Source organism: Hordeum vulgare, chromosome 5H, assembly GCF_904849725.1.
Source record: "Hordeum vulgare subsp. vulgare chromosome 5H, MorexV3_pseudomolecules_assembly, whole genome shotgun sequence".
Classification (NCBI taxonomy): Eukaryota; Viridiplantae; Streptophyta; class Magnoliopsida; order Poales; family Poaceae; genus Hordeum; species Hordeum vulgare.
Window position 1 is genome coordinate 444693000 of NC_058522.1, and position 14380 is coordinate 444707379.

Below are 14380 nucleotides of genomic sequence, written 5' to 3' on the forward strand. Positions count from 1 at the left end.
GTTCATTGGACCACACACATCAGTATGTATTATTTCCAATAAGTCGGTTGCTCTCTCCATTATTCCTGAGAATGGAGTCTTAGTCATCTTGCCCATGAGGCACGGCTCCCATGTGTCAAATGGTTCAAAGTCAAGAGAATCTAACAGTCCATTAGTATGGAGTTTCTTCATGTGCTTAACACCGATATGACTAAGGCGGTAGTGCCACAAGTATGTGGGACTATCATTATCAACTTTGCATCTTTTGGTATTCACACTATGAATATGTGTAACATCATGATCGAGATTCATCAAGAATAAACCATTCACCAGCGGAGCATGACCATAAAACATATCACTCGTATAAATAGAACAACCATTATTCTCTGACTTAATGAGTAGCCGTCTCGCATTCAGCAAGACCCTGATACAATGTTCATGCTCAAAGCTGGAACTAAATAACAATTATTAAGGTTTAAAACTAATCCCGAAGGTAGAAGTAGAGGCAGCATGCCGACGGCGATCACATCGACCTTGGAGCCATTCCCAACGCGCATCGTCACCTCGTCCTTGGCCAGCCTTCGTTTATTCCGTAGTTCCTGCTTTCAGTTGCAAATGTGAGCAACAGCACCGGTATCAAATACCCAGGAGCACCTATGAGCGCTATTAAGGTACACATCAATAACATGTATATCATATATACCTTTAACGTTGCTGGCCTTCTTATCCGCTAAGTACTTGGGGCAGTTCCGCTTCCAATGACCTTTTCCCTTGCAATAGAAGCACTCAGTCTCAGGCTTGGGTCCATTCTTTTTCTTCTTCCCGGCATCTGGCTTACCGGGCGCGGCAACGACTTTGTCTTCTTTCTTGAAGTTCTTCTTACCCTTGCCCTTCTTGAAACTGGTGGTCTTGTTGACCATCAACACTTGATGCTCTTTCTTGACTTGTACTTCTGCAGATTTCAGCATCGAGGACAACTCGGAAATGGTCTTCTCCATCCCTTGCATGTTGTAGTTCAGCACAAAACCCTTGTAGCTTGGTGGGAGAGAGTGGAGCATTCTGTCAATTACAGCGTCATCCGGAAGTTCGACTCCAAGCTGAGTCAGACGACCGTGCAACCCAGACATTCTGAGAATATGCTCACTAACAGAATTGTTCTCCTCCATCTTGCAGCTAAACAACTTGTTGGAGACTTCATATCTCTCGACCCGGGCATGAGCTTGAAAAACTAGCTTCAGCTCCTCGAACATCTCATATGCTCTGTGTTGCTCAAAACGACTTTGGAGCCCCGGTTCTAAACTGTATAACATGCCACACCTAACCGGAGAGTAGTCATCACTCCGCGCTTGCCAGACGTACTAAACATCTTGGGCTGCCACGGGAACAGGGGGGTCACCTAGCGGCGCATCAAGGACATAAGCCTTCTTGGATGCAATGAGGATGAGCTTCAAGCTGCGGACCCGGTCCGCATAGTTGCTACCATCATCTTTCAGCTTGTTTTTCTCTAGGAACGCGTTGAAATTGAGGTTGACATGTGCATTGGCCATTGGATCTACAATATTTGTAAAGACAACTTTTAGACTAAGTTCATGATAATTAAGTTTATTTAATCAAATTAAGTATGAACTCCCACTTAAATCGACATCCCTCCAGTCATCTAAGTGATACATGATCCATGTCAACTAACCCGTGTCCGATCATCACGTGAGATGGACTAGTCATCATGGTGAGCAACTTCATGTTGATCGTATTCAACCATACGACTCATGTTTGACCTTTTGGTCTCTCATATTCAAGGTCATCTCTGTACATGCTAAGCTCGTTGAGTCAACCTATGTGTTTTGCGTGTGTAAATCTGGCTTACACCCGTTGTATGCGAACGTTAGAATCTATCACACCCGATCATCACATGGTGCTTCGAGACACCGATCCTTCGCAACGGTGCACACTTAGGGGAATACGTTCTCGAAATTTGATGAGGGATCATCTTATTATGCTACCGTCGTTCTAAGAAATAAGATGAAAAACATGATAAACATCACATGCAATCATATAGTGACATGATATGGCCATTATCATCTTTGCTCCTTCGATCTCCATCTTCGGGCATCGCATGATCATCATTGTCACAGGCGTGACACCATGATCTCCATCATCATGTCTTCGTGAAGTCGTCACGCCAACTACTACTACTACTACTACTACTACTACTACTAGTACTACTACTACTACTACTACTACTACTACTACTACTACTACTACATCTAACCGTTAGCAATGAAGTAAAAGTAGTAAACATATGGCGTTGCATCTCATACAATAAATTAAGACAACTCCTATGGCTCCTGCCGGTTGTCGTACTCATTGACATGCAAGTCGTGAAATCCTATTACAAGAACATGATCATCTCATACATCACACATGTAACATCACATCCTTTGCCATATCACATCACATGTCAAACCCTGCAAAAACAAGTTAGACGTCCTCTAATTGTTGTTGCAAGTTTTACGTGGCTGATTTGGGTTTCTAGAAAGAACACCTTCTTACCTATGTGACAGCCACAATGATGATATGCCAAAGCTATTTACCCTTCATAAGGACCCTTTTCAGTAAATCCAATCCGACTAGAGTGGGAGAGACAGACACCCGCTAGCCACCTTATGCACCAAGTGCATGTTAGCCGGTGGAACCAATCTCACGTAAGCGTACGTGTAAGGTCGGTCCAGGCTGCTTCATCCCACAATACCGTCGGAAAAGAATAAGACTAGTAGCGGCAAGAAATTGACAAAATCAGCGCCCACAACCTTTTTGTGTTTTACTCGTGCAAAGAATCTACGCATAGAGAACCTCGCACGGATGCCACTGTTGGATAACGTAGCATAAATTCAAAATTTTCCTACGCCATATTCAGATCTTCCTATGGAGAGACCAGCAACGAGAGAGGGGTGAGTGCATCTTAATACCTTTGAAGATCGCTAAGCGGAAGCGTTGCTAGGACGCGGTTGATGGAGTCGTACTCGCGGCGATTCAGATCGCGGTGTGATTCTGATCTAGTGCCGAACCACGACACCTCCGCGTTCAACACAAGTGCTGCCCGGTGACGTCTCCCGCACCTTGATCCAGCAAGGAGGAGGGAGAGGTTGGGTAAGAGCTCCGGAAGCACGACGACGTGGTGGCGATGGATCGACGACGTCTCCCGACAGGGCTTCGACAAGCACCATGGGAGAGGAGGAAGAAGAGGAGCAGGGCTGCGCCGAGAGAGAGAAATTCACGTACCTCCGATGGCCAAATACCCTGCTATATATAGGGGGAAGGGAGGGTGGCGCCCCCATTAGGTTCCCACCCCTAAGGGGTGTGGCAGCCCTAGATGAGGGGAGGAGGTGGCGGCCAGGAGGGGAGGGGGGGTGACGCACCCCCTAGTGGGCCTTAGGCCCACCTGCGCTAGGGTTTCCCCCTTCCCCCTCTTAGGCGCCATGGGCTGAGTGTGGGGGCGCACCAGCCCACCAGGCGTTGGTTCCCTCTCACACTTGGCCCATGTACCCTCCTGGGGCTGTTGGCCCCTCCCGGTGGGCCTCCGGAACCCTTCCGGTGGTCCCGACATTTTGCCGGTGGTGCCCGAAACATTTCCGGCGTCCAAAACCATCCATCTTCTATATCAATCTTTACCTCCGGACCATTCCAAAGCTCCTCGTGACGTCCGGGATCTCATCTGGGACTCCGAACAACCTTCGGTAACCTCGTATAACAATTCCCTACAACCCTAGCGTCATCGAACCTTAAGTGTGTAGACCATACGGGTTCGGGAGGCATGCAGACATGACCGAGACACCTCTCCGGCCAATAACCATCAGCAGGTCTGGATAGCCATGGTGGCTCCCACATGTTCCACGATGATCTCATCGGATGAACCACGATGTCCAGGACTCAATCAATCCCGTGTACAATTCCCTTTGTTTGTCGGTATAGAAGTTGCCCGAGATTCGATCGTCGGTATCCCATACCTTGTTCAATCTCGTTACTGGTAAGTCTCTTTAGTCGTTCCACAGCACATCATCCCGTGACTAACTACTTAGTCACATTGAGCTCATTATGATGATGTTCTACTGAGTGGGCCCAGAGATACCTCTCCGTCACACGGAGTGACAAATCCCCATCTCGATTCGCGCCAACCCAATAGACACTTTCAGAGATACCCGTAGTGCACCTTTATAGTCACCCAGTTACGTTGTGATGTTTGATACACCCAAAGCACTCCTACGGTATCCGGGAGTTGCACAATCTCACGGTCGAAGGAAAAGACACTTGACATTAGAAAAGCTTTAGCATACGAACAACACGATCTAGTGCTATGCTTAGGATTGGGTCTTGTCTATCACATCATTCTCCTAATGATGTGATCCCGTTATCAATGACATCTGATGTCCATGATCAGGAAACCATGATCATCTATTGATTAACGAGTTAGCCAACTAGAGGCTTGCTAGGGACACATTCTGATATATTTATTCACACATGTATTACTGTTTCCTGTTAATACAATTATAGAATGAACAATAGACGATTATCATGAACACGAAAATATGATAATAACCATTTTATTATTGCCTCTAGGGCATATTTCCAACACAATCATGATCATAATAACAAATCATCATGATAATCATGATCAACATCATAATCATATTAATATAAAACTCTTGCATCACTATAGCTAATAATCATCATAATCATTACCACCAACACTATTTAATCATCATTTTCCTCAATGAGACATCATATATATAACAAAAGCTAGTCACTAGTCATAATCACAACTCCTCCTCAGCATCATCATCAACTATAACACATTGTAGCACATAATAACACATTGTACCTAGGACCTACTCCTCTCTCATAGGACCTACTCTACCCTCTCTTAGGTAGAATATCATAAAACAAGATAGGCCCTCACTCTCCATGATGGAGAATGGAGAATGGAGATCATCTTGTTTCCCATTCTTGGCCTACGCACAATGTTGCTTCCAAGTAGCTCTCTACGATTGACCATACATTTTTTTCCAATCTTTGATTGTCATTTCATCGGTTTTAGAAATCTGGTATGGACAAGAGTGATGCGGGTACCTAGGCTGACCTGGCCGTGTTGGTCGTATGCTCATAACATCAATGCGACCTCTTGGAAACATCAGATGAGGCACACAATTCTTGCGGGATTTTCTGTTGAAAAACATAGTATTAACTTTATAGCTAGCAATGTAGTTTAGTTTTACAAGAATTTATGCAAAAGATGCACGGATGTCATAATAGTAGAAAATCTTACCATGCAATCTCCATGCATGTTACTGTAGTTCACCACCTGCACTAGTGGCACGTATTGACCATAATATGGGGGAGTTTGCTGATAGGTATTGTAATTCTCAAGATCATTGATAAATGCGACAAGATGATGTTTCTCCTTACAATTTAATTCCGCTTCATCATTGTAGTAATAGGTTCTATCTACCATCTTCCTTACATTTTTTGAAGAATGAAAATAAGCTATCAATGGAAATAAGTTGTGAACTATTTTTAAATAAACAATGTAAATTACTTAATAAATATGGTTGAGAAACTCACATAATGGTAGAACTCGAGGCGTGTGCACATCGACCCAGATGTCGATATTACCTTCAATTTCATCTTCCGGACGAATATCAAAGGTGATAAGAATATTAGGCTCAAATGCATAAGCCTTGCATAGTGTTTGCCAATTTGTGCATTCAAAATAGGAGTAGGTGTCTGCATTGTACAACTTTACGGCAAAAGTATAACCATGCTCGGTCCTCAAGTGAACTCTCTTTACCTCCATAGTTTTTTAAGTACTGAAACCAATCTTATCCAAGACATAAATTCTTGCATGGCAAGGGATACGCTAGTAGAATAGTAAAAAATTATAATTATAATTTGAAGCAAAATAAATCATGCTTAATTACGAAAAAGACTTGTCGTTGTGACTTACTGCATCCACTTCGAAGTCCTCATCCAGCATGATGTTGAAGCACCTATCATCAACTAGGTGAGGCGTGTGCACATGCCGCGCTCGTCTTGGCAGTATCCGCACATAGCGAATTTCCTTTCGTCGTCAGACATCACTATTACTCAATATGCAACGGGTTGACTTTAGGTCTGTCGAGTCTTTCCTTCCTAAACTCTCATCTCACGTATATGGTGGGCACTCCCTCTGATATTTCGACCGTTGGTGATAGTCGCTACTCCTCCTCTCCGTAGTGCATTACAAATATCTAGCACAAGGAAAAGAAGGAGAAGCGACCCCCACGACAATAGTCAGGATTCTTCCTCTATCTAGCACACAAGGAAAATAAGGAGAAGTGACCCCCACGACACCTAAAGTCAACCCGTTCCATACATCAAATAAATGACATATACCTCATCATCATCTTACTCATTTAACAACTCATGAAAGTCATACAAGGAGCAACGACAAACCGAAACATAACCGATATTATCACTAATACATCTCGAATATTATCATACAATATCACTAATAAAAACCCAGTTAACGTATCATGGTACAGGCGGTGGCAACCCAAAGATAAGGAACCATCACCAGATCATAGCTCGGGTGATGTCCCTGGAGAACCTCGCATCCAACGCAGCCATGTAGGGACAGACGTGCTCGTCCTCCTCCCTGACACGGCGACGTACCACCTCCGTGGGGGCCAGCTCCCTCGACACCGATAATGGCCCACGCGACCGCCACCAAATAAGCTCCGGGTCAACGATGACATCCGGATTCCTCACCAAGGTGCGCCCCGGGAAGGTAGCACCTCCCAGTGCCAGCCCGGCGGAGCCTAGTCCCGGACATGCTAGCGCCTCTCAAGCAGGCTCTCGTTGACCACTCGACGACGAGGATGCGGGCCGGGCATCGTTGACGTCGAGACAAATTCCTCTAAGAAATTTTTTTTGTTGTTTAATGTTTTACTTTCTAGTTATCATTTATACAATAATCATCTCATTTGAATTTAGCTAGCGTCCACTACCTATTTTTCTCAACATGCAAGTATGACACCAAATATACAATAATAGAACACAATATATATATTTTTCAAATATTTTCGCAACAACATTCGGGGCTTGGGCAAATATTTTGCAAATATACAAGAATCATATACTAGCAAGAACCCTAGGCATGGGGATGTCTCACCAGAGGTTTGGGTCGGTGTCGGGGTCGAGGCCGGGGTCGAGCTCGGCGACGGGCTCGGGACGGGGGCGGCGACGACGACTGGCTTGGGGCGGCGATGACGACGGGCTCGGGGCGGGGGCGGCGACGGCGACGGGCTCGGGGGAGGCGACGACGACGGTCTCGGGGCGTGGGCGGCGATGATGACGGGCTCGGGGGCGGCGACGGGCTTGGGGCAGGGGCGACGACGGGGACGGGCTCGGGGGCGGCGACGATGACGGGCTCGGGGCGAGGGCGACGACGACGACAGGCTCGGTGGCGGCGACGACGACGAGCTTGGGGACGTCGGCGATGAGGAGGAGGAATGGATCGGCATCGGCAGCGCGGTGCAAATGGGAGAGGGTGGGGAAAATTTGATAACTCCCGCCTTATATGCGAAAACATGTTGTCCCGGTTCGAGGAACAAACCGGGACTAAAGGTCAACTTTCAGCAGCCTAACGGGTGGGAAGAAGAGACCTTTAGTCCCGGTTTGTGCCGCAAACCGACACTAAAGGGAGTTGTTGGTCCCGGTTTGTACCACCAACCGACACGAAAGGATGTCTTTGGTCCCGGTTGGTGCCACAAACCGACATGAATGGCATGTGCCTGCCACGACCGAGGTGTTTGGCGAAGAACCACCAAAAACAAGATCTATTCTTCACATGATTCGACGAAACCCTAGCGCCGGCAACCCTATATAATCTGCTCCCCAACCACGCCACCAGCTTTCCCCTGCCGACAGCCTCCAACCCCTCCCCCAGCCCAAAACCCATCGGCGGCGGCGTGGCGCGAGGAGAGGAGAAGGAAGATGGTGAAGTTCCTGAAGCCGGGCAAGGCGGTGATCCTGCTGCAGTGCAGGTACGCCGGGAAGAAGGCGGCGATCGTGCACGTGTTCGAGGAGGGCACCCACGACCGCCCCTACGGGCACTGTCTAGTCGCCGGCCTGGCCAAATACCCGAAGAAGGTGATCCGCAAGGACTCGGCCAAGAAGACGGCCAAGAAGTCTCGCGTCAAGGTCTTCCTCAAGCTCGTCAACTTCACCCACCCCATGATTCCACATGATTCGACATGATTCAAGAAATTCCAACAAGATCTATTCTTCACATGATTCGACATGATTCAAGAAATTCCAACAAGATCTATTCTTCACATGATTCGACATGATTCAAGAAATACCAACAAGATTTATTCATCACATGATTCCACATGATTCCACATGATTCCACATGATTCGACATGATTCAAGAAATTCCAACAAGATCTATTCTTCACATGATTTGACATGATTCCACATGATTCGACATGATTTAAGAAATTCCAACAAGATCTATTATTCACATGATTCGACATGATTCGACATGATTCAAGAAATTCCAACAAGATCTATTCTTCACATGATTCGACATGATTCAAGAAATGCCAACAAGATCTATTATTCACATGATTCGACATGATTCAAGAAATTCCAACAAGATCTATTCTTCACATGATCCGACACATGAAACATAACATCTCATATAGATCCACACTAAAAACAGAGTCTTCATAAACCATTCAAGGCCACATCATCAATTTTCAACACTTTTTGACTTCATTTGGTATTTTTCATGCTTTTACTGATTTTTTGGACCTAAATGACCCAGAAATAGAAAAGCACGACCAATGAACTCTAAATAGGTTGAAAGATGGCATGATATCATCATTTCACCCACATAGCATGTGCTAAAAAGTTGAGAGGGTTGCCGCAAAAACTAGATGCACTTCGTGTACAAATCACACAATCTCTTTCGAAGTATGAGGGTTTCATACGAAAACTCATCTCTTACAAAAGGCATTTCATTTTTTCGAACTTATTTGAACTCTAGACTTTTTGTGTGTTCAAAATGAACCACTCAAGGCCACATCATCAATTTTTACCACTTTCTGACTTCATTTGGTATTTTTCATGCTTTTACTCATTTTTTGGAGCTAAATGACCCAGAAATTGAAAAGCACTACAAATGAACTCTTAATAGGTTGAAAGTTGGCATGGTATCATCATTTCATCCACATAGCATGTGCTAAAAAGTTGAGAGGGTTGCCGCAAAAACTGGATGCACTTCGTGTACAAATCGGACAATCTCTTTCGAAGTATGAGGGTTTCATACGAAAACTCATCTCTTACAAAAGGCATTTCATTTTTTCAAACTTATTTGAACTCCAGACTTTTTGTGTGTTCAAAATGAACCTTTCAAGACCACATCATCAATTTTCAACACTTTCTAACTTCATTTGGTATTTTTCATGCTTTTACTGATTTTTTGGAGCTAAATGACCCAGAAATTGAAAAGCACTACAAATGAACTCTTAATAGGTTGAAAGTTGGCAAGGTATCATCATTTCATCCACATAGCATGTGCTAAAAAGTTGAGAGGGTTGCCGCAAAAACTAGATGCACTTCGTGTACAAATCAGACAATATCTTTCGAAGTATGAGGGTTTCATACGAAAACACATCTATTACAAAAGACATTTCATGTTTTCGAACTTATTTCATTTTTTCCCGATTTGTACCACCAACCGACACGAAAGGATGTCTTTGGTCCCGGTTGGTGCCACAAACCGACATGAATGGCATGTGCCTGCCACGACCGAGGTGTTTGGTGAAGAACCACCAAAAACAAGATCTAGTCTTCACATGATTCGGCGAAACCCTAGCGCCGCCAATCCTATATAATCTCCTCCCCAACCACGCCCCTAGCTTTCCCCCGCCCACAGCCTCCAACCCCTCCCCCAACCCGAAACCCATTGGTGGCGGCGCAGCACGAGGAGAGGAGAAGGAAGATGGTGAAGTTCCTGAAGCCGGGCAAGGCTGTGATCCTGCTGCAGGGCACGTATGCCGGGAAGAAGGCGGTGATCGTGCGCGTGTTCAAGGAGGGCACCCGCGACCGCCCCTACGGGCACTTCCTCGTCGTCGGCCTGGCCAAATACGTGAAGAAGGTGATACGCAAGGCCTCGGCCAAGAAGATGGCCAAGAAGTCCCGCGTCAAGGTCTTCCTCAAGCTCGTCAACTTCACCCACCTCATGCCCACCCGCTACACCCTTGACGTCAATCTCAAGGAGGTGGTCTCCGGCGCCCCCGACTCCCTCATCACCAAGGACAAGAAGCTCACCGCCGCCAAGTCCGCCAAGGCCAAGCTCGAGGAGAGGTTCAAGACCGGCAAGAACATGTGGTTCTTCACCAAGCTCCGCATGATTCGACATGATTCAAGAAATGCCAACAAGATCTATTCTTCACATGATTCGACATGATTCGACGTGATTCCACATGATTCGACATGATTTAAGAAATTCCAACAAAATCTATTCTTCACATGATTCGACATGATTCAACATGATTCAAGGAAGTCCAACAAGATCTATTCTTCACATGATTCGACATGATTCAAGAAATGTCAATAAGATCTATTCTTCACATGATTCGACATGATTCAAGAAATGCTAACAAGATCTATTCTTCACATGATTCGACATGATTCCACATGATTCGACATGATTCAAGAAATTCCAACAAGATCTATTCTTCACATGATTCGACATGATTCAAGAAATTCCAACAAGATCTATTCTTCACATGATTCGACATGATTCAAGAAATTCCAACAAGATCTATTCTTCACATGATTCGACATGATTCAAAACTGGATGCACTTCGTGTACAAATCGGACAATCTCTTTCGAAGTATGAGGGTTTCATACGAAAACTCATCTCTTACAAAAGGCATTTCATTTTTTCGAACTTATTTCATTTTTTCCACATGGGTGCGTGTATTAAAAACCATTACAACATATCATGAATAGAGAAGTGACCAAATTAATAGAAATTAGTCATCACATTAAAGCCAAAGTACAGTAGTGACCAAAATAAATACATAACGTTCTTACATAGTTCTCATTATTGAACAACATATAGCTCTCTAGGGCATCTAATTATAACATACTCCATCCGTCATAGTTTATAAGGCATGCACGTGTACCTAGGTCGACAATTTGACTCATATAAAATATATTATTTAACATAAAAATTATATCATTATAAAATAGAACATCTAAAGTTTCTAATTATATATTTTTGTAATATATGTCTCTCATTAAGTTGGTCAAATTGATGACCTAGATACACGTGCCGGACTTATACACTGAAACGGAGGGAGTACATTGAAACTACTAAATTTAAATGCAACAACAAATGCTATCATAACCGCAACTAAGGTACAAATTAATCCAATTGCATAATGATACCAAGCCTCAGTATGAAATGACTTATTTTCTAATGTTTCTGATCTTCAACCGCATTGCATTCATCTTGATCGTGTGATCATCACGCACATCGGCAACATCCAACTCCAATATCATCTTCTCCTCTTCAACTCTTTGTATTTTTTTTCAAGTTACTGTTTTCTTTTTCAACCAAATTTAACTTCTCGGAAAGAATTTGTATGTCGGTTCGAATTTCCGGTTCACATACCTCCTAGATAAAAAATCTATGTCACGTTGGTCGGCATAATTATCATAAACACTAAATAAAACAAATAATTATAAAAGATAATATATATCACATCCGAATCATAGACAGGACGAGGGCCGACGGAGGCGGATACCAAAACCATCGCACTATATAATAACAAACAATAATAGAAGTAAGAAAATTACACAAGTATCTATCTAAATCATACAAGTAATAAAATTTTTCTTTTAGAAATGAGATAATAAGAAGAAAGTAACCACGGTGGTGCCAACGCCGAGATGGGCGCGGGCGATCGACGGCGGTGAGGACGGGGACGGGATACGGATGGACCACCAAAGCTACACAAAACTAGAGGAAAATGGAGCTTGGACAAGGAGCTTCGAGAGGAGAAAGCTTAAGTGTGGCTTGGACATTTCATCGAACACCTCATGTGCATAGGAGGTGAGCTAGAGCACCACAAAGCTCTCCCATGGCCGGCCAAAAAAACAGAGCAGTGCACTGCTATGCTCGCGGTCTTATGGTATATATAGGCCAAGTATTGGTCCCGGTTTGCGGACGGAACCGAAAGTGAAGGACAACATTTGGTCCCAGTTCCAGCCAAAAACCGGGACCAATTGTTGTGGGCCAGGAGCGAGGCACATTCGTCCTGGTTCGTGTCTGGGACCGGGACCAAAGGGGCCAGACGAACCGGAACCAATGGCCCACGAGGTCCGGGCGGTGCCCTGGCCTCACGAACCGGGACCGATGCCCCCATGGTTCCCGGTTCGTAAGTGAACCGAAACTAATGGGATTTCATCAAGTAGACCAAAGTCCTTTTTTTTACCAGTGACATGATTCGAGCTTGAAAATTTGAAATTTCAAATGCTACAGCGTAACAACAACGTAAGTTTTGGCGGACATCTGGATGTGATTTTATAACTGTGATCATTGAGTAAATTTCATAAACCTGTAATGCACGTCTTTGGACGGGTTCTGATAGAAGTACACATTGATCTTAGTGTGTGTAGTTCTTTTTGTTTGGCAGTCCATTTGAGAAGTAGGTTGTCATGGGGAACTCACTTTGTTGTCTTGCACAACCGAAGCACACATGGCTAGTTTACGCATGGGGAGTATATGCAGTTGTTGTGGACTTAAAGAATGTATTAACGGTCCGTACGACATTGCATTTAGCAATGAGCACTGAGATACAGGATTCAATGGAGAGGAGGACATTTTCCACGGCTACAATCAGTTTCTGAGTCCAATATGGTCGTGAGTTTGTGATTGGGCATTCTTCCTACCTGCGAAACCTGTTCAAGTTCAAATTTTGAGAGGAGTTTACCCGACACGATGCCACTCCGTGACTATATGTTCAATCCATTTCTCCAAATGAAATATTGAATTTGTGTAATTGTGTGTGCTGAATGAAGGTAATACATAAGTATAAGGAAACATGTTTTATGACGATGAATGAAACAATGTACTGTTGGCTTTTATAACTAGTAAAACTATAGGAGAAATATATAATTTTTGGCATTTTTTCTTAAGGAAACATGTCATATGAGAAAGTGAAATATTGCAATGTTACAGAGTTGGTAAGCATGAAAATTTCGGATTACAATATACTCCCTCCATTCCCTTATACAAGGCCACAAGCTCAAATTACTGGTATCAAGGTAGAATTTAATAACTACTTTACAAGCCAACTTTTTTTAGCGGGATCATTAATACGCCCCATGCAAGCCAGGAAGAAATGTGAGGGAAGTAGTTGAGTGTCATTATGACTACATGCATACAAATATTAAATAAGTTACTAGTATGAGCAAACATCATTAATTTTTGCCTTTTTTAGTATTAGTAGCCTTGTATATATGCAAAATGTATTTTTCATTGTGGCCTTGTGTAAGGGAATGGAGGAAGTATTCGGAATAAAATCGTAATTGATGGGAATCTGTTGCATGGAAACTAGGATCGGCTAGGACCAAATGCCATTTCTGATCTAACGGCAAGAAAGTAACCCGATGGCTCCCCTAGGATCGGCAGTCCGGTCCATAGTGTGGTTCCCAAATCCTATTGGTTTGGCTAGGACCGTGGCACCAACAAACCTCGATTGACTTGCGTTTGCGTGTACAGCGCGCATGCATGAGCTAGACCACTTTTCAGCAAGCCCCGATCGATGACGCGCCATCTAACTGACTACCCACCGTCTTCAATTCAATCCAGGCTCGTCGCGCTACCTTCTAGTAGTAATTAACTGACTACTTTCGACGCATACTAGGTAGGAAGCGCCGGTCGCCGGTGGCCGGTCTCTGCCGGTTTGCGCCAAGGACGACGTGCTGCCTGCGACGGGCGCGTGAGCAGCGCACGCGGGAGGAAGACGAACGATCGAGACTGTTCGGGTGGGAGATCGACCGGACGGGACAGGTGGATGGGCCGGATCGCATGGGAGGGACCGCGCGCGCACTCGTCCGCGATGGGACGGAATGAGGTGCCGTGCCGCCGCCCCACACACACAACGGCGACGCGACGTCCAACAACCCCCGCGCACCCGGCGCCGGAGAGGGGCGGAGCAGGGACCTTTTTCCGGGCCGGGCCACCGTCGCGCCAACGCCGACCGGACGAGGCGTTCCGCTTTTCTTTCTCCCGTCGGGAACCAACGGGAATGGCCTCGCGCGGCGGCGGGCCCCGAGACATGC

At 44.9% G+C, this 14380-nt stretch overlaps 2 protein-coding genes across 2 annotated transcripts; both read left to right on the forward strand.

Annotated features, from left to right (window-relative positions):
* The first annotated feature begins 8007 nt into the window (after nucleotides 1-8007).
* On the forward strand, nucleotides 8008-8271 carry LOC123396845 (60S ribosomal protein L27-like). Its single transcript, XM_045091644.1, has one exon. It carries the CDS (start codon nucleotides 8008-8010, stop codon nucleotides 8269-8271), a length of 264 nt encoding a protein of 87 aa, XP_044947579.1.
* A 1750-nt stretch (nucleotides 8272-10021) lies between these two features.
* LOC123396846 (60S ribosomal protein L27-3-like) lies at nucleotides 10022-14171 on the forward strand. The gene is made up of 2 exons (XM_045091645.1): nucleotides 10022-10427; nucleotides 13963-14171. Exons 1-2 carry the CDS (start codon nucleotides 10022-10024, stop codon nucleotides 14169-14171), a joined length of 615 nt encoding a protein of 204 aa, XP_044947580.1.
* Nucleotides 14172-14380: the final 209 nt, after the last annotated feature.